Source organism: Nicotiana tomentosiformis, chromosome 11, assembly GCF_000390325.3.
Source record: "Nicotiana tomentosiformis chromosome 11, ASM39032v3, whole genome shotgun sequence".
In the NCBI taxonomy this organism is placed as follows: Eukaryota; Viridiplantae; Streptophyta; class Magnoliopsida; order Solanales; family Solanaceae; genus Nicotiana; species Nicotiana tomentosiformis.
The window spans coordinates 111537876-111552938 of record NC_090822.1 but is presented as its reverse complement, the minus strand read 5'-3'; the positions used below and the strand labels follow the sequence as shown (position 1 = coordinate 111552938).

The following is a 15063-nucleotide window of genomic DNA, read 5'->3' as shown; positions in this document are numbered from 1 at the left end:
GTCAAAACGGGATGATAACGGTTGAACTATCAAAGAGATCTGCCGCCAAAGAAATAATAATTTTCCAGTCAACCAAACATCATAAATATCAGCACAAAACTTTTAACTATCGTTGCCTCGCTGAAACAGAATTTGTGTTTTCCTGGTAAAATGCCTAGTTAGAGTGATGATGAAGCCTATCTATAACCTCCTCCTACCCCTATCCCCTACCCCTAACCAAAAAAGAATGAAGGATATAATCACACTCCTAACACGCTCAGAAAACTATAACTAGAATGCTGAATATCTGGTAAAATACATCAACTTTTGGAACAAAATTTATTTCCAAACCATATCCCCAAAGAATTTTAGTCCAGCGACGCCCCTTATCTCCACGTCAACCAATGGTGCTTGGATTAACTTTAAACTTGCTAACTCTGGATCTTTAGTGATCATATCAAGGGCACGCATCTGATCCTGTAACGTATAAAACAACTGTAACATCAGCAAAACTATGCAAGATAAGTTCAGGGAAATTAGAGATTCACAGTATAATGCAGTTTCTAAGTTAAGCTAAAAGTTTCAAGGTCTTGAATTTGCACTTAAAAGATTAGAATATAAGATGTAGAGGATTAGATTGGTTTGTTTTGACATCTTGTCATGATATAAACCCCTTAAATGACAGATAAATTTGGGCCATTTGTTGAATGACTGCAATTTACATCAGGAAAGGTACCATAAGACAGAATAACTTCCCATGAGAGATAGAGAAGATACCCAGAAATCCTAGTAATTTTTCTCTTCTATATCTTCTCGTCTTATACTCTCTATGTAACAGCATAAAACATCAAAACAATCTATATCAACATTCATATTATTTGGATTCAAGTTAAAAGAATTAATGCCACTTCTTTTATCAACGCCAAGTGCATTTTCATTTGTGAATCTCTAATCTGACATCCTATTTCTGTTATAACATATAGTAGCTCTCAGTGCCCTGTAATGAAACAAAAAGCATGCGTGATTTATGATGTATTGGTTTGGTCATGAGTACCTTTTCTCGTGCAAAGTTTGTTAAAAGTTGCAGATGCAGAAATCAAAGGATAATGTGACACGTGGAAAAAACTTGGCGCAACCCACCATACGACAAGTTATGAAACAGTTAGCATCTCCATAAAGCTGAAGACATCAGAAACAATGTGTTTCCCCTAAAACCTCCTTGAAAAGGACATCTTGGAACTACGAAACATACACATTGTGGAAGTGTACATTCAGGACATCCATGCCTTCTTGCATAACTTCTCCTAAAAGGTGTATCTACAGGGCCTTATTAAAATTAGTTTTCAAGAGTTACATCTTTTTTGCTCAATAATTGAGATATATCAATGGTTTGACACAAATAAATGATTCAAAAGAAATTTATTCCCAATTAGAAATTCGGACACCTAGCTCAGCTTCCTTTAATAGCTTCACCGCCTTCCAAGTGATGCAAAAAAGAAATGCAAGGGAATCTGCTGTAAATCCTGTGGACTGGGTATCTTTCATCTAACTTAGGTTAATACATTTTTTAGAAGGAAAAAAAAAATTAGGTTAATACTTCACGAAAAAACTTCTCCTTTAGCAGTCTAATTGGGAAGGATTAAACTTAAAAGAGAGATTCATCTGGATCAGAATCAACCAATAAATAATTCGAGATATGGGATGAATCAGAATATTTTTCACTAGGCTAAATATTTGAAGAGCCAACTGTTACCTTTCTTCTCATCACACAGAACTTGCAGTCTGATGTAGACGGAGGTAGGACTTGGTTGACAATAAGTCTTCTTACTGGGACAGTTTCCTTCTTCAAGGATGCACAGAGCCGTGAAGACTCATTTGCCGCCATAACCTGTACAGAATGTTTTTTTTCCCACAAAGAGGTCACTCAACAATTTTTCAAAAAGATGTTGCAAGCACTGGCAAAGAACAGCTTGTCCTACATGATAGCTGTTTTGGTCAATTCATATTGATTGGTTGAGCATAAGTAGCACTTAGAGGTACTACAGGTAAATGTGTTTAACTGAGCAAGGAAATCCTGATAATAATACATGGGAAGCAAATATGGTAGAAATGACACTGGCCTCTGAGACAATAAAAAATAAGCATAAACAATACCACAGGGCAGCAATTGCTTATCTATTGCTCCAAGTATTATGAAAAGCCCTAAAAAGAAGGTGAACAGCACAGAAAGATATTTATGCAGCAATTAGCTGCACTCATCTTATCTCAGATAGACCCCAACGAAAGCTGTACAGTCTTATCTTCCCACCACGTGATATAGGAGGATTAAGATGAATGCACAAAGAAATGAAGGTTTTTTTGTTGGGTAATTGAATGAAAGATTAAGTGAAAAAAAGGAAAACTGTTAAAGAGTTCAAGAACTTGTCAAAAAAGCAGCCTTTTTCAACCAATGAAGTCACCAAAATTCCAACATCTTTCCACAGCCATGATAGCAATGTTTTTTTTTTATTCTTTAGTTTCTCTAATATGCATTACTTAATTTGATCCATATTTTCAACCCTGAGAAAATATTATGTAGAAGCCTCCATATGATGAATAATATTGGACTTGCCGGTAAAATACAACCCAACTCTAAGGAGCACGAATCACATTAAATGAAATTACAAGAGCTGGGGGATGCTATTTATGATTGGACGCTAAAGTTAGAGAATTGATTTGTTGCAAACTTATGCTGCCTAGTTCTTAAGTTAAAATAAGAAGACAAGGAATTTGGCGCATTACGGTGGGGATTGTCACAATGATAAACTCTGTAGTTGCTGAATCACGGAAAAGATCTCGAACTTTTGCCATCCTCTCCCTTAATTGCTCAAGCTTGTCACTCTGCAGTGAAAAGAAATGATGCTCAATGCAAAGTAATTAGCACAGCAGGAAAGCTAGTATTGCAACTTTAATGCTTACAGCAGTACTTTCTTGTGTCTCCGCCTTGTTGAACATGGATTTTAAAGCTGAAGTTGCTGATGCTATTTTCTTTTTAAGCTGTGACACACAAAATAGTACTTATAATGCTGAAGTGCCCAAAAGTAATACTTTGCTTGATAAACTCGAAATGAAAGGACTGTCGCAAAGCCTCACATTTAAACATGCTAAAACCACTGGAATATGTTATGGTTAAGAGGAGAAGAAAGACGTTCTCACATTTAAACATGCTAAAACCACTGGAAGTCTGGAATAAGTTATGGTTAAGAGGAGAAGAAAGACGTATCGGCTTGAGAGTTCTCATTCTTAAACATGGAAACAATTCGATGAAAGAAATAATCTATAATGTCCTTCTAGTAGCATAACAGTATTTACCTTCATCATCTTGCCTATTGATGCATCCAAGAAATCTGGAAGTGATAGTAGTCTAAGTGTGTGCCCCTGCAGTATCAACATGTAAATGCAAACTTTAAGCCCAGAGAACAAGTTTTACAATTAAGCCAATTTCTTTCAACTCACCGTTGGGGCTGTGTCAAAAACTATGCGAGAAAAGCTACTATAGTCTTTTGATTCAAGAAACTGCATGACCTGCAGAACCATTCTATGGTCAAAGAGACTGGAATAAGACAACAATAAGACAGTTGTTTATGTGGAGCATTGATACTAAAAACAGCATCTACTATACATGCCTTGGAAATTGCAATAGCCTCATCTAGACCAGGTGGAGGAGTGTCCAACAGCTCTCCAAGTTTTAGTTCTCCCAACTATCACAAGTTAATAAGAGCAGAGTCAGATACCACAAGGAATCTTGCGAACATCATACTGCCAATTGCCAAAATCAGAACTTTTTTTAAACAGTTGCTATTTCAACTGCTGCAATAGAGAAAGAAACTTGAACCTGAACTTAACATGTAATGTTGAGTTCAGAGGCTTTACCAATTGAAACAACAACCAGATACATGGTGAATTGCTTAAAGATCTATGATTAAATCAGACACAGTTAAATTGCTAGTTGTGTAGTACTCCCTCAGTTCCCGTGGACTTGTCCAGTATCAGTATACTATAAATAGATATTCCCTTTTACTTATCCACCTTAGCAAATCGAGAGAGAATTAATTATATTTTTCCAATTTTACCCTTATTATTATGTAACTATTTCCCAAACTAATTGGAGTAGCAGTACTCAAATTTAGATTTCCAAAATACCATTAATAAGGATAATTTAGTAAAATAAACACTTAACTAATGATTTCTTAAGGGGACTGCAAAATGCAAACTGTAAAAGTAAAAGGGAACAGAGGGAGTAGGAAACAAGGAGAAACCAAGAATAGGCATGCATAGTTAAAACCAAATGAAATGAGAGGGATTTATTTGGAAAAGAAAAAAAAATGAAACATTTTGCTTGTGCTGTCACCTGCTCAGCAAGCATTCCGAGACCCATGCTGTCCATAAAATCTTTGACACGTCTGCCACCTTGTAGTTGGCTTCTAGCACGGAACTCTTCCCTTGTTTTCTCAGGGTTTATCTATTTGAACAGCAGTTTATTACATGATATATTTGTCTTAAACAAGTGGATACTGTGATCTAAGTACCAGCATCACAATCATAAGAAAGAGATATACCTCTAGTGCATATAATGGAGAATCCACTCCTTGAACCGGAACAAGTGCCCCTCCAGTCAAATCCTACAGAAAACACAAATTATTAAATAATAAATACATTAACTTTTACCCTCTTTTCGAACAATTTTATAAGAGAAGTACGTAGCAGTTACCTGATCAAAAGAATCACTCAAGGAGTGGGCAGGGTCAGTTGAAACAACAAGAGTCGGGTGACCATGATTTGCAAATTTTACTGCCAGAGAAGCAGCACAGCTAGTCTTCCCAACCCCTCCTTTCCCACCTAACATGAAATACTTCCGCTGTGTCCCACGAACCATCTCATCGAAGCCAACAAAAGCTTTAGTGGGAGTTGTAACCAATCTTACTACAAAGATGAGAGGAACTTAAAACAAATCACAAAGTTGTTCTTTATAAAACATCTTAAACATTGTCCTGTGTAATGTCAAGAATACGTGAACTCATGATTTAACGATTCAAGTTGGCATTTACTGTTTACTGTTATGTGCAAAAGTAGCTGTGCGGATTCTTGTTTCAGACGTATTTGTCCTAAGTATTAACAATCAATTGCTACACTAGATACAGTATAACTTGTCATTAGAACTCGGGTGGAGTTGACAGAACGCGTAGAGCAAGATACAAAAAAACTAAAAAAGCAGGGTTTCAAATGCTGAATTGGGCGTAAAGATGTGATTCACAAATCTCCCACTGTTGGTCTCAAACAAACACCTAAGTAGAATCAGCAGGACTACTGGCTTCTCTTGTGAAAAATAACTGACAAAGTTGAATCACTCCTTGGCATTTGCATTTTTTAAGTCCGAAATTATTCTTGAACAAAGGTCTTCTTTTTATGTTTTTAACATAGAACACTAATGCTTGTATTAGGGTAGGCTGTCTACATCACACCCCTTAGGGTGCGGCCCTTTCTCAGACCCTGCGTGAATGCAGGATGCTTTGTGCATCGGGCAGCCCCTTTTCTAACCAAGTTACTCCATTTAAACTCATCTCATGCCTATATTATGCAAAATATAAATAAAAACTATTAGAAGATCTGTATATTTTCTAAACGGTAAATCTATGAAAAGCTAAACCACTCCTAGAAACCACTCCAGTAAAAGTGTTAAAGTCTAAAACATATTCTCAACTAATATGTATCGCCTATATAGATCAACAAAGGCATAACAAGGGATTACCCGAGTGACATAACGGCCTAAAACAAATGCATATTTACCTAAAATACCCGATTCTTAAAACAATTGATACACTTCAACTACATAACTTAATATTCCAACTCCCATATACAGATATAAGAAGCATTAATAAACAGAAGCAACACATGTTTGATAAAATTACCCAATGAAAATCAACTAAAAGGCATTAAAAATACCAACTTTACAATGTAGGGTTACCTTGATATGGGGATGTGAAAGGTTTTGAGTTGAAACTTGTTGAAAAAGAATTAAAGCTTCTCTTAGTGTCCTTCATTAAAGAAAAATATGTATTGGTTTTTGTAGTTTTATGAAAAAAAGAATTCATGGCCATGGCTATGCCGATTTTTGCTTCAGGTTAAAGCTTATTTTGCAGCAGCCTAAGGAAGAAAGAATCTTGATGGTGTAGGGAAATTGAGGAAATTTTGTTTTGGGGGTGTTTTGGAGAGTTGGAAAAGAAGATAGGGTCGAAATTATAATATTTTGGTTTTTGTTGGATGTTAACTTTGGTCCTAGAACTTATTTGGATATTAACATTGATCTCCCAAGTTATCAATTGAGCAAATAAGAGTTTCTCCGATTCACAAGGATGTAAAATTCTATATTACCTGTTTTAACAAGTAATTTGTCTAATTTTTAAGATTTCATTCTTTAAGGGTTATATATAATTTTTTTTAAATGACCCGATAATATAAAAAAAAATTACATCGATATATATAAGTTAAACTCGCAAAGAAAATCCTGAATTTTTCGTAGCAATACCGATCCTCCCTGATTTAATAAGAATCGAGAACTGCAAAATGGTTCTGACCGGCCTAGCCTAACCAACTGCTACTAGCGGGCAAAAAATAAATGTTGTGGAGATTCAAGCTTCAATCATGATCTTGTTGCGCGAAAGATAGTTGTAAATGAGCTGTTGTGAAATTTGATTTTTGATTTTCTTTTACTTTAGGCAGAATACATAAGTGGGCCCTTAAACTTGACCCCTTTTATCATTTGGACACCTAAACATAGGGAGTGACTGGCACAATGCGTGGGAAAGGACGTTTGAACATGAGAAAAACTTGTTGATTTGTTGTTGTTGTTATTATTATTATTATTATTATTATTAATATTAATATTATTATTATTGTTATACTCCATATTATGATTATTTTATATATTCTAATATATTATTCCTATTAAAGCTCTAACTTTTATCCTCGTTCTTCTATTTCTTTTCTTCTTCCCCTTAGACAGAACCTGTCGATTTTTTCTCTTAATTTGTTTGCCCCTTTTTGCATATAAAGTTCACTCCTTTGAAGCTCTCTTGAATTGGGTCTCATCTTCTTCACATTTTGAAGTGTTTGTGGCTCCTTTGAAGGTCACTCATTGATGTGGGTATTAGCTTCTCCACTCACTCATAGTGTCGAACAAATCGAAATTACCTTTTAAAGAGAAGTTTCTTATTATTGTGGGACTGCTGCCTAATTATTATTTCATTGACTCCTTAAACCTAGATTGTCATTTTTTCTCTTGGCAAAGTTGTTTGTAATTTTTTCAGGTGGTATGACGATGAAATTTTTAAGAAACCTAAGAGGGTAATTTTTGGTTTATTGAGTAGAGTAAAAAAGTTTGAAGAAGAGAGGGATCAAGTTGGGATAATCGGGTTTTTCATTTTATGAAATGAGTTTCAATTTGTTTTGGGGGTTAAATTTATTAAGTGACATGTTTTAATTATGTGGAATAATTTGTTGTTAAATTTAGGGTGTTAAGAGGCAACTGTAATACACGCACTTAATTTTTTTAAAAGTTTTTTGCGGACAATCTGGATAGTGTTTAATTGGCACAGATAAGGTTTAGTTGGAGTGCCTCATAGGAACAACCCTATGTTTAGGTGTCCAATGATAAAAAAAGGCCAAGTTTAAGGTCCCACTTATGTATTCTGCCTTTACTTTATTACTACATAAGTAAAACGGAAGAAAATAAGCGAGAAAGGAGTTTCCACACATACTGTAGGGGAGAATTTATATATTATTAAAAGAAGAGGAAAAAACCTTCTCCTTAAGCCAAGTGGCAGCCTAGAAAAACGTCACATGACGTAAGTAGTTACAATTTAGTTATTTAGTTAATAAATATTTATTGCTTATTATTTTTTAATTTAAATATCTATAAAATAATATAATAAAAAGTAAAATTAAAAAACCATTCATTCAAATTGGATAGTAGTTTCACGTTGGAGTTTTTAAATTATTTTAAAATAAAAAACCAAAAAAAAATATGCGAGTTCAAATTTGAGAAGTAATTTTTTCCTAATATGGTAATGTGTGTATGTGTGTGTATATATATATATACACATACACACATAGAAGGATTTAAAGCCAAAAAAAGAAAGACACCACATTAATTCAAATAATAGCCTAGAAAAAACCAACATGGTATAATTAGTTAATAATTAATTATTACAAATTAACAAAGAAATTAACTACCTAAAATTAACTACTCAACCATGGGTGGGGGTTGGTTTAAGTTAATTTCTTTGTTTCATTTTTAAAATTATTTTCGTTTTTTATTTAAATAAAAAGTATATTTATTCATTAAAATTCAGACAATATTACTGAGAATCTATATATTATTAAAATGAGAGGAAAAATCCCTCTCATTAAGCCAAATGGCAGCCTAGAAAAATGCCACATGGCATAAGTAGTTATAATTTAGTTATTTAGTTAATAAATATTTATTGCTTATTGTTTTCAATTTAAATATCTATAAAATAATAAAATAAAATATTTTATAATAAAAACTAAAATTAAAAAAAATTATCCATTCAAATTGGAGAGTAGTTTCACGTTGGAGTTTTTAAATTATTTTAAAATAAAAAACTAAAATTAGAAAATATAAAAAACTGCGAGTTCAAATTTGGGAAGTAATTTCTTCCTAATATGGTAGTGCGTGTGTGTGTGTGTGTGTGTGTATATATATATATATATATATATATATGTCACGACCCAATTTCACATGTAGGTCGTGATGGCGCCCAACACTACAGCTAGGCAAGCCAACTAATAAATTAAGCATACATTGATAAAATTTAAAATCAAGAAAATATAAACACAAACTCTACCAATGTGTGTGCCAAGACCTGGTGTCACAAGTGAATGGGCATTTAGTAGATTATACAAAACTCCAAATACTGTCTGAAATGAAATAGACAAAATGTAAATATAAGAAGAGACACTGTGTAATGACCGGACTTGTTATTTTGAACATTTACGCTCCTTCCAACTATTTGAAGTCTTGAATATCTTCATATGATGTATTATGACGTGTGTGAATCGTCGGTTTTGATTTTCAAGTGTTTCGGAATTTGTTCGAAAGAATAAATTTCATGTTAGAAGCCTTAAGTTGAAAAGAGTTGACCGGAGTTTGACTTTTAGTAGAACGACTCCGGAATGAGATTTTTATAGTGTCAATAGTTTCGTATGGAGATTTCAGACTTAGGCGTATGTCCAGATTTGGATTTGGAAGTCCGTAAGAGAATTCGACGCATTTTGGCGAAAGTTGGAAAATGGAAGATTTTAAGAAAAATGTCGACCGGGAGTTGACCTTGATGTATCGGGCTTGGACTTCGATTCCGGAAATTTGAATAGCTTCGTTATATCATTTACGACTTGTGTGCAAAATTTGAGGTCATTCCGGATCGATTTGTTATGTTTCGGCACAAGATCTAACTTAGAACGAGATTATCTACATATATATAAGGTGTTATGTGATGCACAGTATATCAAATGAAAGATCTTCGAGTCTAGTTTCTAACACTTCAAACCGTTTGTCATTTGGACTTTTCTACAAGAAGTTATGAACAAATTACCGAAGGCTGACAGAGGAGACTACGGATGCGAAGCATCCGGGGCCGCATCCGAAAAAGGGGCTGGCAGTGAAGTGCTGCCATAGCATCCGGGGCAGCATCCGAAACCTAGAAATTTGGTCCTATAGATACAATTTCGGGGTTCATTTTTCTCACTTCGTTTGGACGAATTTTGGAGCTCTTCTCCACTCTCCCAAGACCACCAACTCCTCTCTTCTTCAAGGTAAGCAATCCCAATTATCTTGATGTGAAATTTCATTATTTCTATACTAGTATTGATGAAATCTACACATAAAATACTTAGATCTTCAAGAACTCAAAGGAGGGTTTTGCAAGATTTCTTCCAAAAAGGTAATCCTATACCCTTAGACTTACATGTATGGATATATTATGGGAATATGAGTATCAATTAAGTATTAGAACTTATGGTATGGCGATTGGAAGCCATATGTTCCCAATTTAAATACATAACCATTGTAGAGATTGAAAGGTGATTATTTGATGGAATTTTATTGGTTAGGTGTGGATGGATGGTCATGTATGTGATGTTGGAAGTTATGAATTGTTTAAGAATGATGGTGGGATAAATTATTGGTAAATGGTAGTAGTTGGATGAACTAATTCTATGGTTAAGATATGTAGAGATTCATGCCTACTAGGTGTTTGATAAAATACCTAAATGACCAAAAATCTGGAAACTTGTTTACTAATATTGGTGCAATTATTTTGCATTGTTGTAGATTGAAATTTATTTAGTGTGGTGGACCATCGTAGTATTATTAAGGGGTAAATTTCAGATTTGAGCCGTCCGAAGGTGGCTTCACTCACGAAGCTCATTTAAAACATTGACTTAGTTTCGTCGGGGTAAGTGTCTTGCTTAACCTTGAGTGGGGGAATTACCCCTCAGGCATTGAGTATTATGTGCAAATTATGTAATTGAAATCTATGTACGCGAGGTGACGAGTACGTACTTGGTTTATATATGCAAATTTCATTGATTAAAATAATTATACGCCCTTATGTATCAAATTGGAAATTATTGGCAATTATTAAATCCTCTATTTATCATGCCTAGATCCTTGTTGAAATTATTTTTACATGATGATTTGGTATGATTGCCACCTTGATTTTTATGTGAAATATTATTTTGTCGAGTTGTTCGCTTCCGGATATTTTGTTAAGATTTTTGTGCACATTATGGTCGAGCCGTGGGCTCCTTATTGTAGAAAATAATGTATTGTTGATTTCTATGGCAAGTTATAATATTTGGGCACTCGATGTGCAATCTGTGATATGTTGTAATTTGAGCACTCGATGTGTAATTTGTGATATGTTGTAAGATTTGAGCACCTGATATGCAATCTGTGATATGTTGTAAGATTTGAGTGCTTGATGTGCAATTTGTGAAATGCTGTAATATTTGGGCACTTGAGGTACAAGTTCTATTATGCTGTGATATTTGGACACTTGAGGTGCGATTTGTGAAATATTGTGATATTGATACGCATGCAGTGAGATAAGGGTGGCTTGAAACGCGTGGCTAGTAGGAGAACTACTAGAAGTCATTGCGGTGATATAAGGTCAGGGTGATGAAATGCATGCAGTGAGATAAGGGTGGCTTGAAACGCGTGGCTAGTAGGAGAACTACTAGAAGTCATGCGGTGATAAGGGTGGCTTGAAACGCGTGGCTAGTAGGGGAACTACTATATTTGTAAAATATAATAATTTAATAATGGGCTGAGACCCGTATTTATGAAAAATATGAAATTGGATTGAGACCCGTATTTTTATTATTATGAAATGAGGTGTCACATGGTGACTTTTTAATTGAAGAATTATATTCAAAATATTTATTTGGAAGGATTTCTTTTTATTTAGAAAGTATTATATGAAAGAATTGTATTTGAAAGATAATTATTTGAGGAAAATATATTTGAAAGAGAGTTAATTGGTAGAATTATATGTGAAGGATATTTAATTGAAGAACTTGATTTAACTGGGTGTAATTGTATTTATTAATTATTGAGCGATATTAAATGGTGATCTTATTGTCTTACTGTGCATATCATTAGTTGTTTTATGTTGCCTTGTTGTGATATCACTGGTTGAGTTGTTGTTATCATTGTTAGTTATTTTTCAGTACTATTGTATACTGCTATATTGCACAGGGTATTAGACTAGTGAGTGTCTTGACTGTACCTCGTCTCTACTCTATTGAGGTTAGTCTTGATACTTATTGGGCACCGCTGTGGTGTGCTCACTCTACACTTTCGCACATTTTTGTGCAGAACCAGGTATTGAAGATAACAGACTTGAGCAGAGTTAAAGCGAGGTCGTAAGGATTCAAGGTAGAGCTGCTTGGTCGTCGCAGTTCCTTGGAGTCCTTTTATTTCATTGTACTGTTAACTTGTAATCAAACAGTATTGTATATTCGGTTCTCGTGATCATTCTATGTATTCAGTTAGAGTTCGTGACTAAGTACTACCAGTCTTGGGAGGTTGTATATTGTAATTATTTTCGCGGTTAGTTTTGGTTACTTATTAAATTCAAAAACAAATGGCTTCAAAAAAATGCAATGGAAATTGGCTTACCTAGTCTTAGAGATTAGGTGCCATCACGATGCCTGTGGTGGGATTTTGGGTCGTGACACACTGGTAGCTGCATAACGGCTCAGAAAGGCAGCTCACCACTATGCCTCGGGATGACGTGGGTATGTGATGATAGGTCCTCCACTAGTACATGTCTCAGATCCTGCACAAAAAGTGCAGCAAATGTAGTATGAGTACGTAAACAACGTGTACCTAGTAAGTATCAAGCCTAATCTCGAAGTGGTAGAGACGAGATGACCGACTTTGACACTCACTATGAGTTAATAATAATAACTGAAATAAAACTAGGATATTTAAATCAGCATGATTTACATAATTTATAATAATTTATTTAATCAGCGGAAATAATCAAATTCCTTCAAATGTAACAATTCTCATTATATTAATTAAATTCCTTCAATTCAAATAATTTCTAATTTATCAATCAAATCTCATTTACCGGAGTAACAATTAATTCCTTAACATGCAAGAATAATAATTCATTAAATTTCAAGGATTTTCCAATTTATTAATTAGCTTCACAAGCTTAAATAAATTATTAAAGTATCGTGTAATTATTATTATTAAGTACGATTTCTGCCGAGGTCGTTCGGCCCGATCCAGAATATTATGTACACTACCGAGGGACGTGCGGCACAATCCATAGATGCATCTATCCTGCCGAGGCGTTCGGCCCGCTCCACAAGAAAGGAGGACATTTTCTTATGTACCTCTGGAAGAAGAGTATATTTATTATAATATAAATTCGGGAGAATGCACAGTTTCTTTTAACAATGAATTAATTTAAACAGAAAATTAAGTATATGAGATTTCCATCCTTTAATATTTTTATCTAACAATTCAATATATATATATATATATATATATATATATATATATATATATATATATATATATCAAATAATATTAATTAAACAAAGAATACAATTTACACAATTTATTCATGCTTTGAGTCCTAAACTATCCGGACTTTAGCATTAATAGTAACTACGCACGGACTCTCGTCACCTCGTGCGTACGTAGTCCCCAAAATTAGCAACAATTATTTAATTTTAATCACCTATGAGGTAATTTTTCCCTCACAAGATTAGACAAGAGACTTACCTCGCATTGCTCCAATTTAATCCACTATAATGCCTTTTCCATGATTATCCAACCCCGTCTAGCTCGAATCTAGCCAAAATAATTCGATACAATCACTAAATATTATAGGAATCAATTCTATAATAAAATACTATATTTTTAAGAAAACATCCCGAAATTAATTAAAAATTTACCCGCGGGGCCCACATCTCGGAATCCAGCGAAAGTTATGAAATCCGACAACCCATTCAATTACGAGTCCAACCATACCAGTTTCACTCAAATCCAACTCCGAATCGATACTGAAATCTCAAAAATTCGTTTCTATGAGATTTCTAAAATTTTCCAAATTTCAATCTCAAAACACTAATTAAATGGTAAAAACAATGATATATTTGTGTATATAGACTAAATCCGAGTTGGAATCACTTACCCCAAATTTCTTTCCTTGAAAATCTGTCAAAAGTCGCCTTTATTCAAGCTCAAGTTTGTCAAAAATGGCAAATAGGCCGAATGCCTCTGTTTTTTATAACTTATAGATCTGTCCAGTTCGATCTTGGGAGCTCGATCTCGGGAGCTCGATCTTGGGCTCGATCACACCCCAGAATTTCCAGCAGAAGAGAAAAATTGAAGCAGCTGTTTAAGTCCAATTTTTGATCCGTTAACCATCCGAAACTCACCCGAGATCCTCGGGACCTCAACCAAATATACCAACAATTCCTAAAACATCATACGAACTTAGTCGAACCTATAAATCACATCAAACAACGCTAAAACCACGAATCATACCCCAATTCAAGCTTAATGAATCTAAGAATTTTCAACTTCTACATTCGTTGCCGGAACCTATCAAATCAAGTCCGATTGACCTCAAATTTTGCACACAAGTCATAAATGACATAACAGAGCTGTGAAAATTTTTAGAACTGGATTCCGACCCCGATATCAAAAAGTCAACTCTCCGGTCAAACTTCCAAACTTTAAATTCCTATTTTAGCCATTTCAAGCCTAATTTCACTACGGACTTCCAAATAAAATTTTGATCACGCTCCTAAGTCAAAAATTAACATACGAAGCTGTTGGAATCATCAAAATTCTATTCTTGGGTCGTTTGCACATAATTCGATATCCGGTCACTATTTGAACTTAAACTTTTAATTTTTCATCAAAATTTCATATCTCGGGCTAGGGACCTCGGAATTTGATTCCGGGCATACACCCGAGTCCCAAATCATGATACGGACCTACCGAAACTGTCAAAATACCGATCCGAGTCCGTTTGCTCAAAATGTTGACCAAAGTCAACTCAATTGAGTTTTAAAGCTCTAACTCACATTTTAATCCATTTTTCACATAAAAACTTTCTAGAAATATTTTTTTACAGATTGCGCACGCAAGTCGAGGAATGATAAATAGTACTTTTCGAGGACTTAGAACACATAATTAATCATTAAATTTAAAGATGACATTTTGGGTCATCACATTCTCCACCTCTTAAACAAACGTTCATCCTCGAACGGGTTTAGAATTATACCTGAAGTGCTGAATAAGTGTGGATATCTGTTCCACATGTTTTCCTCGGCCTCCCAAGTCGCTTCCTCGACTGGTTGGCCCCTCCACTGGACTTTTACTGCAGAAATCCTCTTGGACCTCAACTGGCGAACCTGTTTATTCCACAATGGCAATTGGCTCCTCTTCATAACCCAAGCTATTATCTAGCTGAACTGTGCTGAAGTCTAACA

At 34.6% G+C, this 15063-nt stretch overlaps 1 protein-coding gene across 1 annotated transcript; it reads right to left on the bottom strand.

Annotated features, from left to right (window-relative positions):
- Positions 1-40: 40 nt before the first annotated feature.
- Positions 41-6224, bottom strand: LOC104085892 (ATPase GET3B-like). Its single transcript, XM_009590009.4, has 11 exons — positions 5984-6224; positions 4730-4941; positions 4578-4640; positions 4370-4480; positions 3645-3719; positions 3475-3543; positions 3331-3396; positions 2938-3015; positions 2761-2859; positions 1733-1867; positions 41-456 (listed from the first exon to the last, which is right to left on the bottom strand). Exons 1-11 carry the CDS (start codon positions 6114-6116, stop codon positions 319-321), a joined length of 1179 nt encoding a protein of 392 aa, XP_009588304.1. The 5' UTR covers positions 6117-6224; the 3' UTR covers positions 41-318.
- Positions 6225-15063: the final 8839 nt, after the last annotated feature.

Bases quoted from the DNA above. Each gene is read 5' to 3' on its own strand.
- LOC104085892 (XM_009590009.4), bottom strand. From the start codon at position 6,116: ATGGCCATGAATTCTTTTTTTCATAAAACTACAAAAACCAATACATAT. The intron at 3,397-3,474 runs GTGAGTTGAAAG...TTGATACTGCAG, and splicing joins TTTTTGACACAGCCCCAACG to GGGCACACACTTAGACTACT. The intron at 2,860-2,937 runs GTAAGCATTAAA...TTTTCACTGCAG, and splicing joins AGACACAAGAAAGTACTGCT to AGTGACAAGCTTGAGCAATT.